We start from the raw sequence: 14,551 nt of genomic DNA, 5'->3' as shown, positions 1-14,551 counted from the left end.
TCCGAGTCGAGATAATCTATACAAACATCGTTGAAACTGTTTACCAATACCGAAAAATATTTAAAAGAAAACATTTTAAACAATAAAAATTTGTCAATACAGATCATACTTTGTCGATTAATGATATAAATACACAGAATGAAATACAGAATACAAACATTTCCCAAATATGATATTGTTCCTCAATTTTTATATTTTAATAACTCTTATTACAAACTGAATAGGCATAATTGGTTCCACGTAGCTGTTTACTGTCAGTCATTCTTCCTCGTATGTAACCTTGTTGACTGTTAGACTAATTTCTGAACAAGAACAATGTCTAATATTTCTAATATAATTTGATTTAGCAATTGGAATAAGTGATAATTTCTATTTGGGTTAACTTACACATTTAAACAAATAAAATAGAAAGACATTAAGTTATATCACGACTGAGTAACACTATTCCTTTGTACAAAAATAATAAAATTAATAATATGTTTCTGTATCAACATACCAAAAATTTACATTCTTGAAAATAATCAGTTTTAACGTTCAATTTAGATCAATCTCTATCCTTTTAGCGACTGGAACGATAAAACGACCCGTATTCAACAGAAAGGGAACCAGGCTTTAAGACGGTTATTTGAAATAGAAAGTAATTCTATTTTCATTCAATTCCAATGCAAATGAAACTGTGCGTAGTATTTTAGAAGTTCGGTGCAAATAAATCAATTTAAATTCTAATGCTTGACAACAGGCTTGAAAGCATTATTCATTGCTGAAGGCCACATTTTAGCGAGGCTCGAAACATTTAAACGATCATTTAGATTCATCGTCTGTTCAAAGACTTATAATTGTGATAAATGATTATGATATAGAAATATTAGGAAAAGAGTTTTATCCCGAGAATTCAGGTACGAGTACCATTATTATTTAACCAATAATAAATCAGTGTCCTTTTTATTTCGATATCCATTACTAGAATAAAATATTACTCCATTTTGACGTCGTCTAACGTATAGGCATGGACGAAAAGGACTTCTTGAATTTGTAAAAAAATTTCAAACACGTTGTTAATAAAGATCACGAAAAGCAAGTTCACGCGTTGCAGGTGACAAGGACATGTCACTTCGGAACCACTATACACTTGCATACCTTCTTTTTGGCTTCGATACTCTTGCCCACGTAATTACTGCGTATCGCGTGTTGCCTGCCAAATGGACAGTTGGAGTCCTGTTGTTCCTCGCTGATCGAGTCCTTCGTGTCTCTCGTTAAGCAATGACTCCCATTAGTACGAATTTGTATCCTCGATTCGTGAGAAAAGTCTGGCCCGTGACATTTTCCACTGAGGACCCTAGAGAGTCTTGTTCGCGGAATACGCACCTTGTTAGGAAGAACATAAAGTACCCGTTAACTTAAAAAAACCGACACGGTGTCAGGATGGCATACGACCCAACTGTTTGGGACACACGATACCATCGAAACAAGCTGTTTAGTATTTGTTATCACAACCGTGACATCTAATTCGTGAACTCGAAGTGGGACGAACTTTTGCATCCCCGTGTGACCATTAGTTAAGAACTTTTAGCGTTACTAATGATCCAAGTTGGAGGTGCGTACATTACTCGCGAAACTTTTACTTTGTCCTCCCGAAGTTATCAATGTGTGCCCAACACATTATCAGAGTTATTAAAATTCGATATTTCTCGAGGAATATTGTCTCGCTGATCAAATAATGCTGCGTTATTTCATAGCTTTCGGGAGATTATGGGGTTCGATCAAGGTTGAAAAATATTGTTCCACGGCTCGATAACGTGCGAAATTTGGAAATTTTTACAAGCTTCCTAAACTTTTCTTTATAATTCTTTAATTCAAATCTTGAAAATTTAAGCACGAGTGTGAGTATTGCGACCGACACGAATTCCTTTCTTTCATTTAACTAAATTTGAATTAAACAATCACGTTACAGAATAAAAGTAATTGGTTTTTAATAATCTTAATTTTTGATCAATTCGAAATCACGAGTCGTTCGAGTTGAATAAGCACAAGCAGCAGTGGGAATAATGGCTTGAATCTTAAGAAATAAAAATGGTCAGCAGTAGTGAACAGAAAAGAAATTTTATTAGATCGTGTTAATACCATAGAAATTATAGTTAATACTCGGAAAACTGGATTAAAAATTCCTTGAAATTTTCGAAATTCGTGCGATGTTCGAGATAACCAATCCAACAAAAAGGAGTTCCATTCGATACGTCTATGATTAGATGGTCACTCTTTCTTTTTCCAACTTCACTCGTTGTAACCATCCAGGTTGCATTTGTCGAAAGTGTACTGCACAAATAACAATCCAGGAAAGTAAAGAGTTTAAGTCAAAAGGTATGGCTTATCCTCCTTACTTCCCAGATATTGACTCTGGAGATTACGGTGTGTTTTTCAGTCTAAAGTTCTTCAATGGGATTAATTAATGATAATACGGCTAGCGGCGTTTAAATATTTTGTATTCAAACCAGTATTCGCAATGGTATTCAGAACTTTCCTATAAGAGAGTGCAGTGTAGATTTTGAAAAAAAAAAAAACACTTCGTCAATTAAACAATAACAAATATATTGTTTTTCCTTGATTGGAAACTTCTAACAAATACATAGAAACTAAACTTGGAAAGAAATTCTACAAGAAAAATATTTTCCTATTTCAAAAAATTTGTGTATTGCATATCTCTCGTGTTGTTTGAATAAACTTGTGCCATTAGCAACGTTTGAATATGTTTAAAATTTCGAAACACATTAACATTTTTAAATAGCTTGAAAATTTTCATTAATGCAGCACAAAACAAATTTTTATTCTTTATTTAAATCGAGAATTATATTTAGTGATATATATCTCCTCTTTCATATAAAAATAATACAATAGCACTCTTTAGATGTGTTATTGCACTTATGAGTATCCTAAGAAAGTGAAACAATAAATCTGGTTACTGAATTGTACTCTTCTCGCTTTACTGCTTTCAAAAAGATAGTGCAACAATAAATTAAAAATACTTATGTTATGTACTGGTACCATCAGTATCTTTGTTACTCTTTTTTGTAGGAATGACACACCATACCACGCGACACCATAGAAAACGTGAAGACATTTACAAGAGTGTCTCGAACGAGTGTTTCAGAACATTATTTAATATCGAACAATCCTAATTTCACGCATTGATTTTCGAATATTCTATTTAAGATTATTCAAATTATACGCTAATAAATGATTTAATTAAATTATTCTAAATGTGATCTCTGACGTAATTCCTTGATACGTTTTTGATTAATATTTAATTGCAATTTCTCACCCTAGGTGGTATTCCTTGGGGATCGCCTCGAAAGTATCCATGCGAGGTGGAAAACCCTTGCCTTAATCTCGAGGATGTTCTGCAAGCGTTCAGGACAACCGTCGCACCGGAACCTCCGCCATTCTTGTCGTACGAAGAATTCCTCACCGTTCCACTGGATTCTGTTCTTTCGACTGTAATGCAGATTTGTTACTTGTTATGATCAAGATACTGCAGAAAATGCTCGCTGCTAATCCTGTTGTTGATTTCCACGTGAACACGCGTACATAGCTACGTGCGTATAGAAAGAATTATCTTCGCTTTTATGTCACCGAAACGTTATACTTCGTTAATATAAATTTCGGAAAATCATCCGAAGAGAAAATTACTAATATAATTTATTTCGCGCACAAAGTTTGTTTAACGTTAATATTGACTGTAAATATAATACACAAACATAGAATATTTGCGTTCTTTAAAGAGTTCAATTATTTAATATATGTATTTATCCGTGGTTGTAGTGGAGCAAACCAAGATACATTTCGATTTCCGTTTTTACTTATTTTGCTGTTACTTCTTCGTGTCCAATAAAAAAGTGTCCAAATATGATTTCGTTGCAATTATTTTTAGTTCTCTTTAATTGCACATTTTCAAACTCAATGATTCGAATAACGTATTGTGCAATTAGAGACATTAATTTGTTCTCGTTGACATCGATGCTCTACAAACACCGCCGTGATGTTTCAATTGAAAAATATGTTACGAATCCAAACAATAAATTATCGGTTCTCTCGTAATGCAATAAGCACTGCATTTTGAAAATTCAACATACGTAACCTATGCGCGAAAATTTGCTTTAATTACTCTAATATGAACATTAATGATTTATCTATAATGTACATTCAACGGCTACTAATTTATTCCTTGGGTTTATAACACACTTTAACATTTAAATGTTGCTAATTCATCAATGGAGAGCATTGAAATAATTTTCAAAATGCAACGACATGCATTTAATAACCGGTAATACATATATTCCATGAATTTATGATAATTTAGAATTAAAATATCAAGAAGTCACAAACAGAGCATTGATATTTTATAACAATTCGTACGACTCGTTGTACAGATTAGTCGCGACGAGGTTCTGAAATGCTTCAAAACATTCGAAACGCTCTATTATGCGATTGGCAGCATTATAATTCTCCGCTTTCACGTAAGTCGCACTATTGCTGCAATGCCATACTCAGTAAATTGCTCTATTAAAATAATTTCATAGACTAATATGGTTGGAGACGAGATTAAACGTGACCGTGCTTTGATACTTCTTCTATCAAACAAGTTACGGAATGACAACGTGTTTTACAAGGTTTTTACCAGTTTTTAATCAATCTCGATGATTACTAACATTTACTACAATTAATGCTACAGATTGTACAATTAAAAATAGTCTAAATGGAATCATGTTTCAATTTATTTTCATCGAACAAGCTTCGTCAATTCATTCGTAATACTCTTAAAAAAATACAATGTTAAATGTAAACAATTTCACTTTTCGATGTTACATTTTCGAAAACAATTTTTGTGTAATTGATGCAAATGTATACAAAATAACCAGAATTCCTTGCGAATTGATATCCAAATTGTGTCGCTATGTTTACAATGACATTCCAAAGTCATGTACGATATATTCTGTTACATTATTACGGAACTCAACTTCCACGCTGATTTTCAAGTGACCTTCATTAAGGAGTTAGAATGAGCAAACGTAACTATGTTGAAAGCACTCGGAACTTACGGCGTTGTTGGCAGCTGGATGTTTGTCGCATTTCTTGTCGTAGTCCACGCCAAAGTTCAGCCGCGATTAACGAATAAGCCAAACTCATTACTATTAAAGGAACCAGAAGTAGCGTACCGTCCAAGAAGAGATTGTAAGCTCTCTCGGTACCGACGCTCGGCCACTCTTCGCGACATTTATGCCTTCCTGAAACAAGAAACGAAACTTTTAGGAAATTTCCCACGAGAAAATCGAAACAATGATGTCTGAAACACACAGACACTTCATAAATTCGGAAGTAGTAGGTAAACTGAAAATGTACATTAGATCTGAGGAAGAAACGCATGAAGAATGTAAAAACTAATCGCGGAACGTATTTGACAAATTTTCAGCGCATAACTGTCGTATAAATTAAAGAACTTTTATCCCGAACTTAAGTTTTGTAGGTTCTCGGGATGAAAATTATCGGCCATCTTTGTAAAGATATTTTCGCAAGATTTTCTATCTCTAGATCAACGTTTCGTTTGTTTATAAACTTTATCGTTTATGAGCACTCAAAATCAGTTACGATCTTTTTTATTAACGAAAGAATCTTTTATACTTTATACTAGCATGGTATACAAATAATACAAGTTTCTTATACTGTATTTGTAATAAATCACTTATCGTGAATGGAGATTGAATTTTTTTAAGTATTACAATACTTTTCCAATATGGGTAAGTTTGATCCGAACAACACCAGTGTAGTAATTATTCCAACAGTGCACAAGAGTTAATAAACATTAATGCGAAATATCTCGTGAAATTTGAGAAAAGAGGAATTAAAATGGTTGATAGACTAAAAGAAACATATTGAGAGAATGCTATGAAGTTGGCAACCATTTATAAATGGATGAAGAGATTTCAAAGAGAAGAAGACAACGTGGAAAACGATGCTCGCAAAGATCAATCTTCCGCTTCTTACACCAATGAGTACCCGTAAAGTGAACAGGTTCATAAACTCGTTTTATGAAATCGACAAATCACTATCTGAACGATCGCCGAACAATTTAATATCGGTCCAGAAAGTGTGCATTCAATTTTAAAAAATGATTTGAAAATACAGGAACTCGGCGCTATAATTGCCCCACGTCAATACGTATACGTAAATTTTTCGCTCGATGTAATTGTTCCTGATATAGCCCCGGGTAACTTTTTTCTATTTCCAGAGATAAAAAATTCCATACGTGCATCACATCTGGACAACATTGAAGCAATAAAACAGGAAATAACGAAAGTCCTGTACAATATTTTGCAAAAAGATTTCTAGCACTGGTGTGAGCAATAAAATCACTACTTGAGCAAGAGTGTACATTAAAAAAAGAACTATTTTGATGGTGGTACTATCGGCTTGGAAGAGAAATTTTGTTAATTTAATTCTACAAAATTTTTGAACAGAGTAGTATTCTCTTTCTTGGGCAACAATTAAATTGAAAAATTAATATTAACGGTCATTAATCAAAAAACTTTAGATTCGATATTACGTGAAGAATTAAAATTCAATTTGTAAATTACAATTGATGTTTTCTTTTATGTTACAAGAATCACGTATACTGCTATTGGACAGTATAATAATGCATTTACCCGTCACACGGTTCAAGGTGAACGCAAGAATAATTTAATTGATAGATATTATGAGTATAATAAAGCAAGACAAATTTGACACTCTTAATGTAGAAGCTTAATCGAGACTGTGAAATTTGTCTTTCTAAAAATAAAAAAATCTAGACACTGATGAATCGTGGTTGAGACACGCTTTAAAGGCGTGTCTCAAGCGCTTATTACAGACAATGTTTTCAAACGTTCAATTAAATATGCATGTCATTCGGGACATCGATTGGTTTTCACTCCCTGTAATAAGTTGTCTAATATTTTTCAATATTCCGTTTATGAAATAACAATATATATATAGCTCTATATGTACGTATTACAACTCTATTTACCAGGAACGAAATGGACGTAGAAGTTTAGGAACTCGGTTCTTTTATTCTTCACGTATAAGCGCATTACAGTTGAGCTTAATTGCTATGCCGATTGAAACGTAACTGTCCAACGATGCATTCGAGCTTCGAGACACGCCCCCCCCAAAAAGTCTAACATTGATCGTTAGCGACTATTAATGCAAGCTCTAAAAAACGGACTTCTTGATTAAACTTTGAAAGTCATTCTCGTGTTATTTTTATTCTAAAATCAATATTAACGATCGTTACCTAAACGAATTTAGATTTGATGTTCCATAAAAAAGTACAATTCCATTCCTTCAACCTTAATGCGTTCTTCTATATGACTATACATTCAAGGACTTTGGATCAATGATATCTTGAACGTATAGAACTCGTGTTCTTAAATTTACGGTACAACATGGCTTGTGTAATTTTGAACGCGACAAATAGCAAATGACAAGGATATCTTTTACAGAATCTATGCTTTACGTGTCATGTCAACATTCTCGTTCATTTGGTTTACACCACTACGTCTACCAAAGTTCGTGTACGAGGAATACCGCGCGGAATTGTTGGAATCAGTTACGAACGCTTTGAAGCGATACATATATCGATTAGAAATCTGACGTTAATGTTATATTAAAATTTGAATATTTGAAAATTTAAAAATTAAAAAATTTTTGTCTACAGTAAATAATACATTTATATTGCACATGATATGGTATAATAGATGGTCCGTGAAGTGGTTGACCTCAAATAACAACGGAAGGAATCGATCACATCGATAAGCTGAAATCGATTAGATGCCGAGAAAAAGATTGCTAGGGATATCACGAGTAAGGTAAGAGGAGAAAATCTTGGCAATGTTAGTCGATGTACGTATACAAGGCGATTACTATAGTGTTGGACTTCATGGCCGAATAGGTATTAAAAAGCTTCGATCAGCAAAAAGAAACAGGGTGATCCAATTACAGTTTGTCGAAGAACACCGACTGCCGGAGATTGGAAAAATGTCGCTTTTCTGATAAAACAAAATTTAATCTATCGGAAGCGACGGTAGGCGATATCTTCGGCGTTCACCCTGTACCAAAAATGACATTAGGTACCAAACTTCAACTAGGAAGTACGAAGAAGGAAACGTAATAGATATAGAAAGCTTTCTGTGCCGAAGGAGTTAATTCGCGTGTAGGAATCGAATCGTAGTGTCAGGTGCAGAGACATCTTGAACAATGTGCTATCACATGCTAGTAGGAAATACCGAGATTAGACATTTCGGCACAACAATGTACCTAAAATACACATTGAAGGTGTAAAGAGATGATTGGCTTTCAATAACGTTCAAGGTATAAACTGTGTGCGATATTTTTCAGAGATACTCTTTTCCATCGAGAATATAATAAGGAAACACGTATGAAAAATTTATACTTCACCTTACGACAAATTTTTTAGCACGTCCATTTAGTTTTTAACTTGTTTAGTGTATTGTGACACGGAAACAATCATTGAAATTATAAAGAAATATTTGTAATTAAATTCTTCGGTAACGTAACACGATGACTTTTATGAAATAATTTTGTGAAAAACTAAACACTTCAATCACGAAAAGGAGTCATGGGTTAATAACGGTAAGTTCAATCTCATTTATATATTTTATTTAATTAAAATCAATTTAAATATTATTATCTAACAGTTTCAAGAGCTGTATGAATTATGAAGGTTGAAAGTGGTGATACTGGACAAAAATTCCTTCCGCTGAGCCTCGTTCAATTCTTTCTTTTATCACGAAAATCGGTCAGAACAATCAATGTATGGAAATAGAGTAACATTTTGTAATGAAAAAAAACAGAAACGATAAAAGTTTCAAATACAATATGCATACAAAAAAATTCTAGTTTGATTCTAGTTTCAAAATATTTAGAGACGATAAAATCGATAATCGACGAATAATAGATGCAATTTGCTTAAAGCTGAATGCACATATCGCTAACAACGAGCGATTAGCAAAGCTGTCGGCTTTTATCTCGCATGAAGCAAAAATGGTGACCATTTTGCGAAACGTTGCTATGGTAGACATTGTGTCTAGAAATTCGATGAAACTGTTTAAAAATACTTATCGCACGAAGCTTTACAATTTACATACACATACTTTACTTTAAAATAATCAAATAATTGTTCAATATAGACAAATCGCAGTTCTTCGAATTAACAAATACAAAGCACAGGCATACTCTTAAGAAAGTAACTTTATTTTTAAATCTTTTCATCAACTATATTAATAAAGAAAACGAACACATTAACAATGAATACAAAACACTGGGAAATTATAATCTCGTGCATCATGCGTAATACGTTACGACATTATACATAGCTTTCGTGACAAGAAATATAAAATTTCTAACTTTGCACGATTCGTTGTCTAATTGAGATAATTATTAACTTGCGTAATGCTAATGAAAGATACTTGTACCTCCACGTATACTTTTAAGACGTGAAACAGCGAGAATTGGCGCAGTCCATGTAAGGCTCGCGCTCCAGACCACACCGATCATTTTGTAAGCATGAAATTGAGTTTGCCAACGTCTCGATTTTAATGGTCTGCAAATGGCGAAGTAACGTTCCAGAGAAATAGCAACGAGAGTCCAAACACCGACAGAAACAGACACAGCTGGAAAAACGAAAGAAATAATTAATAAAACTGACGAAAAATGGAAATCTTGAGCAAGGATAAAAATAAAGATACTAATCGGTTGAAATTATGATTGCAGCTTCACTTATCGTACTTCTTATGGTAGATAAGCGCGATGCAATTAAACCTACGCCTAAACGTTTTCCAACGATCGTTCTTTCGAATATGCGGAACAATCCAGCGTTAAATCCATTGATAACGTTTTAAATAGAGATCCCGACAGAGGAGTGGCTGAAATACACGGGGAGTGAGCACAACACCAAACGAGTTGTGTATAGTATTACAGGTGTTCGGTCACCGAGTTTCTAAGCGATGTCACACGATGTCGCACACGATGCTGGACGCGATGTCGATCTGTACAACTGCTAATGCAAACTAAAAACTTTCATATTTCTCGATGTATCTCCACGAAAGTATTACCAATGGATTAGCGAAATTTTATCGATGAAAATGAAACCAAACACGACTGTATTCGAATTATTTTTACTTATTCGTTATACAAATAATCTCTAAAAAAAAAAAATTGTTTATAAATAATCCGAGGAAAGATGACTTATTCTCAAGAGACTTTATTCTCAACGCAGAAGTCTCAGCAATCCATTGATAATATTTCCATAATAATACAATGTCAGTATCTCCGAAAGGGTTATTCCGAAGGAACCACTCCGATGTTTTAGCAGCATCGTTGTTAAATTTCTCAAGGATTTAATCCTTTCGTTCTGGCGTAAGTACATGCGAATGTACTTTTCCTGTAAAGGGAAGCCTGCCGTGAGTGTACAGCTAATTGGATTAATGTACAGTATTATAAAATAAATTTCAAACACAGGTATTTATAATTGCAATTATTTTAAAGTGAATTTTGAAAGAAAGTTAACGTTTCGCAGACGTGTCATATCATAAAAGTAGAATTTATTTAAAATTGAAATAACAGAACTAAACGTATTTAAATTCGAAATACGTCGATCCTATTTTGACGAAAATAAATCTTTCTGAAACAAAAGTGGAGGTTGAATACATAATTCTAATTGCAATGCAAAAAGATGTTTCCTTGAACTGTGATTGTTTACACATATAAAATATGTCCATTTGGGATTGCTAAATTTTGTATCTGTTTCTATCCATGTAAATATTTAATCCAAAGGAAATCAATATCATTTGCATTTATATTGAACTCGATGAACGTCGAGCAAATTCCAATTGAAAAAAGAGTGTGTGGTTAAATGCTCAAATCCTCCAGAAATGCAGGAGACTATTACTATGGAATCGTCGATAATTGTAACTCGTTATTACCGGAGCCACGATCGCTAAACATTTTCCAGTATTTTAAGAATCTCGTGAAAGCGTGAATCCCTAATATCAGGGTAAGAGAAAAAAACATTCGAGAAACAATTAATATGAATTGTTTCCTGTTTTACTGACGTCTAACAAAGAAGAAATCGTTTAAAAATCCACCTTGTACTTCCAAGAGTTTCCCAAATACTATGAAAGGAACGAAACTTTGGAGATTAATTTTACTTTTTAAATTTCATCCTTGTATAGGCAACCTTATACTTAGGTAGATACCCATTTGAAAATTTCTTGAACAATCTATCATTATTCTTTTATTAAACTTTCAAATAACATCTTCGCACAAATGTTGATTGTCTATACAGAGGTTGTATAATTTCCACACGCAAGAAAAATTTGTTTCTTATCTTTGATTGCTCTACAAACTCGCAAAGCTTGGTTAAAATTGATGTCAGACATTTCACGGTGAACTACGGAGAACGAAAAACCTATCTTGGGTAGGTGGACCTTCAGCGCCAGACCCTTTTCGCCAAAATATGTGACACCGCCTTCCTAACGTCTGTGACAGCCAGAACTACAAACGGTGTCAGCTATTGGCCGATATAACGTAGTGTCTCGCAAACATACCTTTATATTGGCTCGTTTCTGGAACGCAACCTTTAAGTCAGGTACATACAAATGTGTCACTGGACCAGATCGTCACCGAGACAAGGATATTCATTTTCCCTTATTGATAATATCACGTTTCGACCGTCATAATCGCTTATTATGCATGGGTAATTAACTGGTATATGATATCTATACTGGCATAATTACGAATGCCAGGAGAATTTACAATATTAAATACTTCTGCTGATAATTCACGAAATTCTATTACGCAAAATAATTAGTGGAAATGTATAATGATATCTTTGTATTTCGGCGATAACAGTGATTTAATAAAAAATTTTATTCATCGTATAATATTTTTGCTTTCAATAGTATCATTTATAATTAATACAATATTTCTATCGATTTTTAAACTCTATAGTTACTCAAGTGCAACGTTTCTGATTAAAATATTGTCATATTATGTTTAATTTCCGATTATGCGTAAAAGTTAATAAAAAAAATGGAACAACTTATAATAAAAGCAACGAAATGATTAGGTAAACGACTTTTTTATGTATTTCGGTAAATTAAACTTTCAAACGAGTAGAATTTGTATAAAACGAGATAATATACAGCATACGTTAATTATTGTTATAATTGTTGAATCAACTTTCCACCTGTACAAAAAATGAATCCAATCTGGATAGAGATGAATTTTCTAAAGATGAAATCGTTACGTCCTCACTATGCCAATTACTGTCGGTCTAATGATCTCGTTTATATTCCACACCGGACCCGTTCTTCTCTAACGTCCTCTTTAATTATATGCGCACTTATAGATTTCTACATATATATAAGCCTGGCGACCAAGAAATTACAGTTACTGCATAGAATGTTTAGTTACTAAAGATTAACAAAATATTTTTCTAGATAGAACTTCCGAATAACGAATAGAAGATAAGTAATTGTTTACATGTTACTCTTCCTTGAATGAAAATTAAATTTTGAATTACAAAATTGAATATTTCACAATTAATAAATAATTATCAGAAACAAATACATCAAAGCACTTTCCGATAACAAAGATCTGGTTTAAGTAAAACTTTTATAAATAACAACTATGTACCAAAGAAACTAAACAACTACAAAAGGTGATTATTATTATCCATGGATCAATTTTAATTAATAATAGAATTAGGTTTTGGGATGAGAAAATAAAAATTACATATAAAATAATATCGAAATTCATTGAACTGTTTAGATGCAATTAATTTTACAAATATTCATTCCTTTTATTTCTTTTTTGTTAAATCCCCAAGATTACAACAACGAAAAAATCACTTCGGTAATAAATAAAGAAAATTAAAGAATTAAATTTTATATTTCTCGCAACTAGATTCTCTATCTTATTGTAACGCTAATTTATTTCTCATCGAAAATTCAATTACAAAACAATAAACCTTAAGAATGATTCTCTTTCTGTTTATCTTTAATAGCAGTTAGAACGACCTATGGTTCTTCAAGATCGTTTAAATCCATTTAAATCAGTTAATGATTGAATATACTCTACATTGTACTCAATACTTTCCACAATTAATCATAATAAAATACCATATTTTGTACGAGCATACTTTGCGAAAGATGAATCTCGAGTTACAAATACTCAGTTAAGAATAAGTTCTCTAGTAATTTAATAAAACGTACTTCCTCTAGAATTTCATCGCTTTCCAAAAACTTTTCCATGGGTATACATGTAGATGGTGTTCGCATAACGAAAGTCTCGACCTATTTTAGAGCTCAAGATCGAGGATATTGAAAACCTGCTTGCAAGAAGTAATCTGAACTTAATGGAAGAATCTGGAACTCCATTCTAGAAAGAACTGCCACTATCGGGGTCCACCCAAAGTGTCTCACGATAATTGTGTTAAATTTGGCAAACCTGCATATTGTGTTATTTAACTTTCTTTACTTACACAAATTTCTTTAAATAATATTTCTGTATTTGCAATACGAAACCAGATTGAATACATTTACATAAGATAGAAAACTTACACGATTGAGTCAATCAGTCACATTGGCTGTGGATACATTCTATGTTACTGGACACTGAAATGAGTTACAAATTTATCACCTCTATTATGAATCGAATGAGTAAGTATTTCTAACAGAATCTGATTGCATCGATAGCATAGAAAACTAATGAAAGACATATATTAAAAATAAAAATTTTTTTTTAATTAAAATCCGACAATACTTGCAATTTTTCCGATTACACTTTTAACGAGGTGCAGATTCTGCTTTATCCTTTCTATCATTTTATCGATGTACCATTTACTTTTACGATACCGTAGCCTCGTAAAAACTGATTGAAGAGCACTTGCACTTCATCCATACATAGCTCGAAAGTTGTGTCGTTAATTAACGTTCAAACATTTATAAATAATATGAATAATAATAATGTCCATAAAAGTTTTTGTTTGCACGTGTTTATGCTTCAGCAAGATTTCTAAAACTACATTTAAAAGCATTGCGTATAATACACTTCAGGTACGTCTTTTCAAATACTTCAAATGTGTTCTATACTGTGTATTGCACACATTGGAGTTATTCGATAGGTTACAGTTTTTCATGAACTGCGCAGCGCTCTTTGTTACGGACTTTCGGATCTTCTATGATCCAATAAGCCGTCACTTCGTGAAGTTACTATGAAAAGGGTCAAGTAGGAGGTACAATCATATTCCAGTGGTTTTCCATCAACATTGGAGAACAGCGTATGTAGGTTACAGATAACAGAGTATTAAAGAAAGGCACAAAATCGAAATTTTTGCCAAATTAGAGGAACATAACCTTGTATGCTAATTCAGGCCTGTGTAAATGCTTGAATACATTAATTGTCATTCTAGGTATTTCGTGTTCATTAACATCACTTCATG

At 32.9% G+C, this 14,551-nt stretch overlaps 1 protein-coding gene across 1 annotated transcript in view; it reads right to left on the bottom strand.

The window, feature by feature from the left end:
* The window catches only part of LOC143144373 (cholecystokinin receptor type A), a 49,018-nt gene that overhangs the window by 5,401 nt on the left and 29,066 nt on the right, over positions 1–14,551 (bottom strand). Inside the window, exons 4-7 of the mRNA XM_076306704.1 lie at positions 9,522–9,719; positions 5,094–5,279; positions 3,317–3,489; positions 1,138–1,365 (exon numbers count right to left, since the gene is read on the bottom strand). Coding sequence (XP_076162819.1) covers positions 1,138–1,365; positions 3,317–3,489; positions 5,094–5,279; positions 9,522–9,719 — 785 coding nt within the window. The remainder of the gene's footprint in view (positions 1–1,137; positions 1,366–3,316; positions 3,490–5,093; positions 5,280–9,521; positions 9,720–14,551) is intronic.

Source organism: Ptiloglossa arizonensis, chromosome 3 (assembly GCF_051014685.1).
Source record: "Ptiloglossa arizonensis isolate GNS036 chromosome 3, iyPtiAriz1_principal, whole genome shotgun sequence".
Lineage (NCBI taxonomy): Eukaryota > Metazoa > Arthropoda > Insecta > Hymenoptera > Colletidae > Ptiloglossa > Ptiloglossa arizonensis.
Note: the sequence above shows the minus strand (reverse complement) of the source record. Positions and strands in the feature narration are given on the sequence as shown.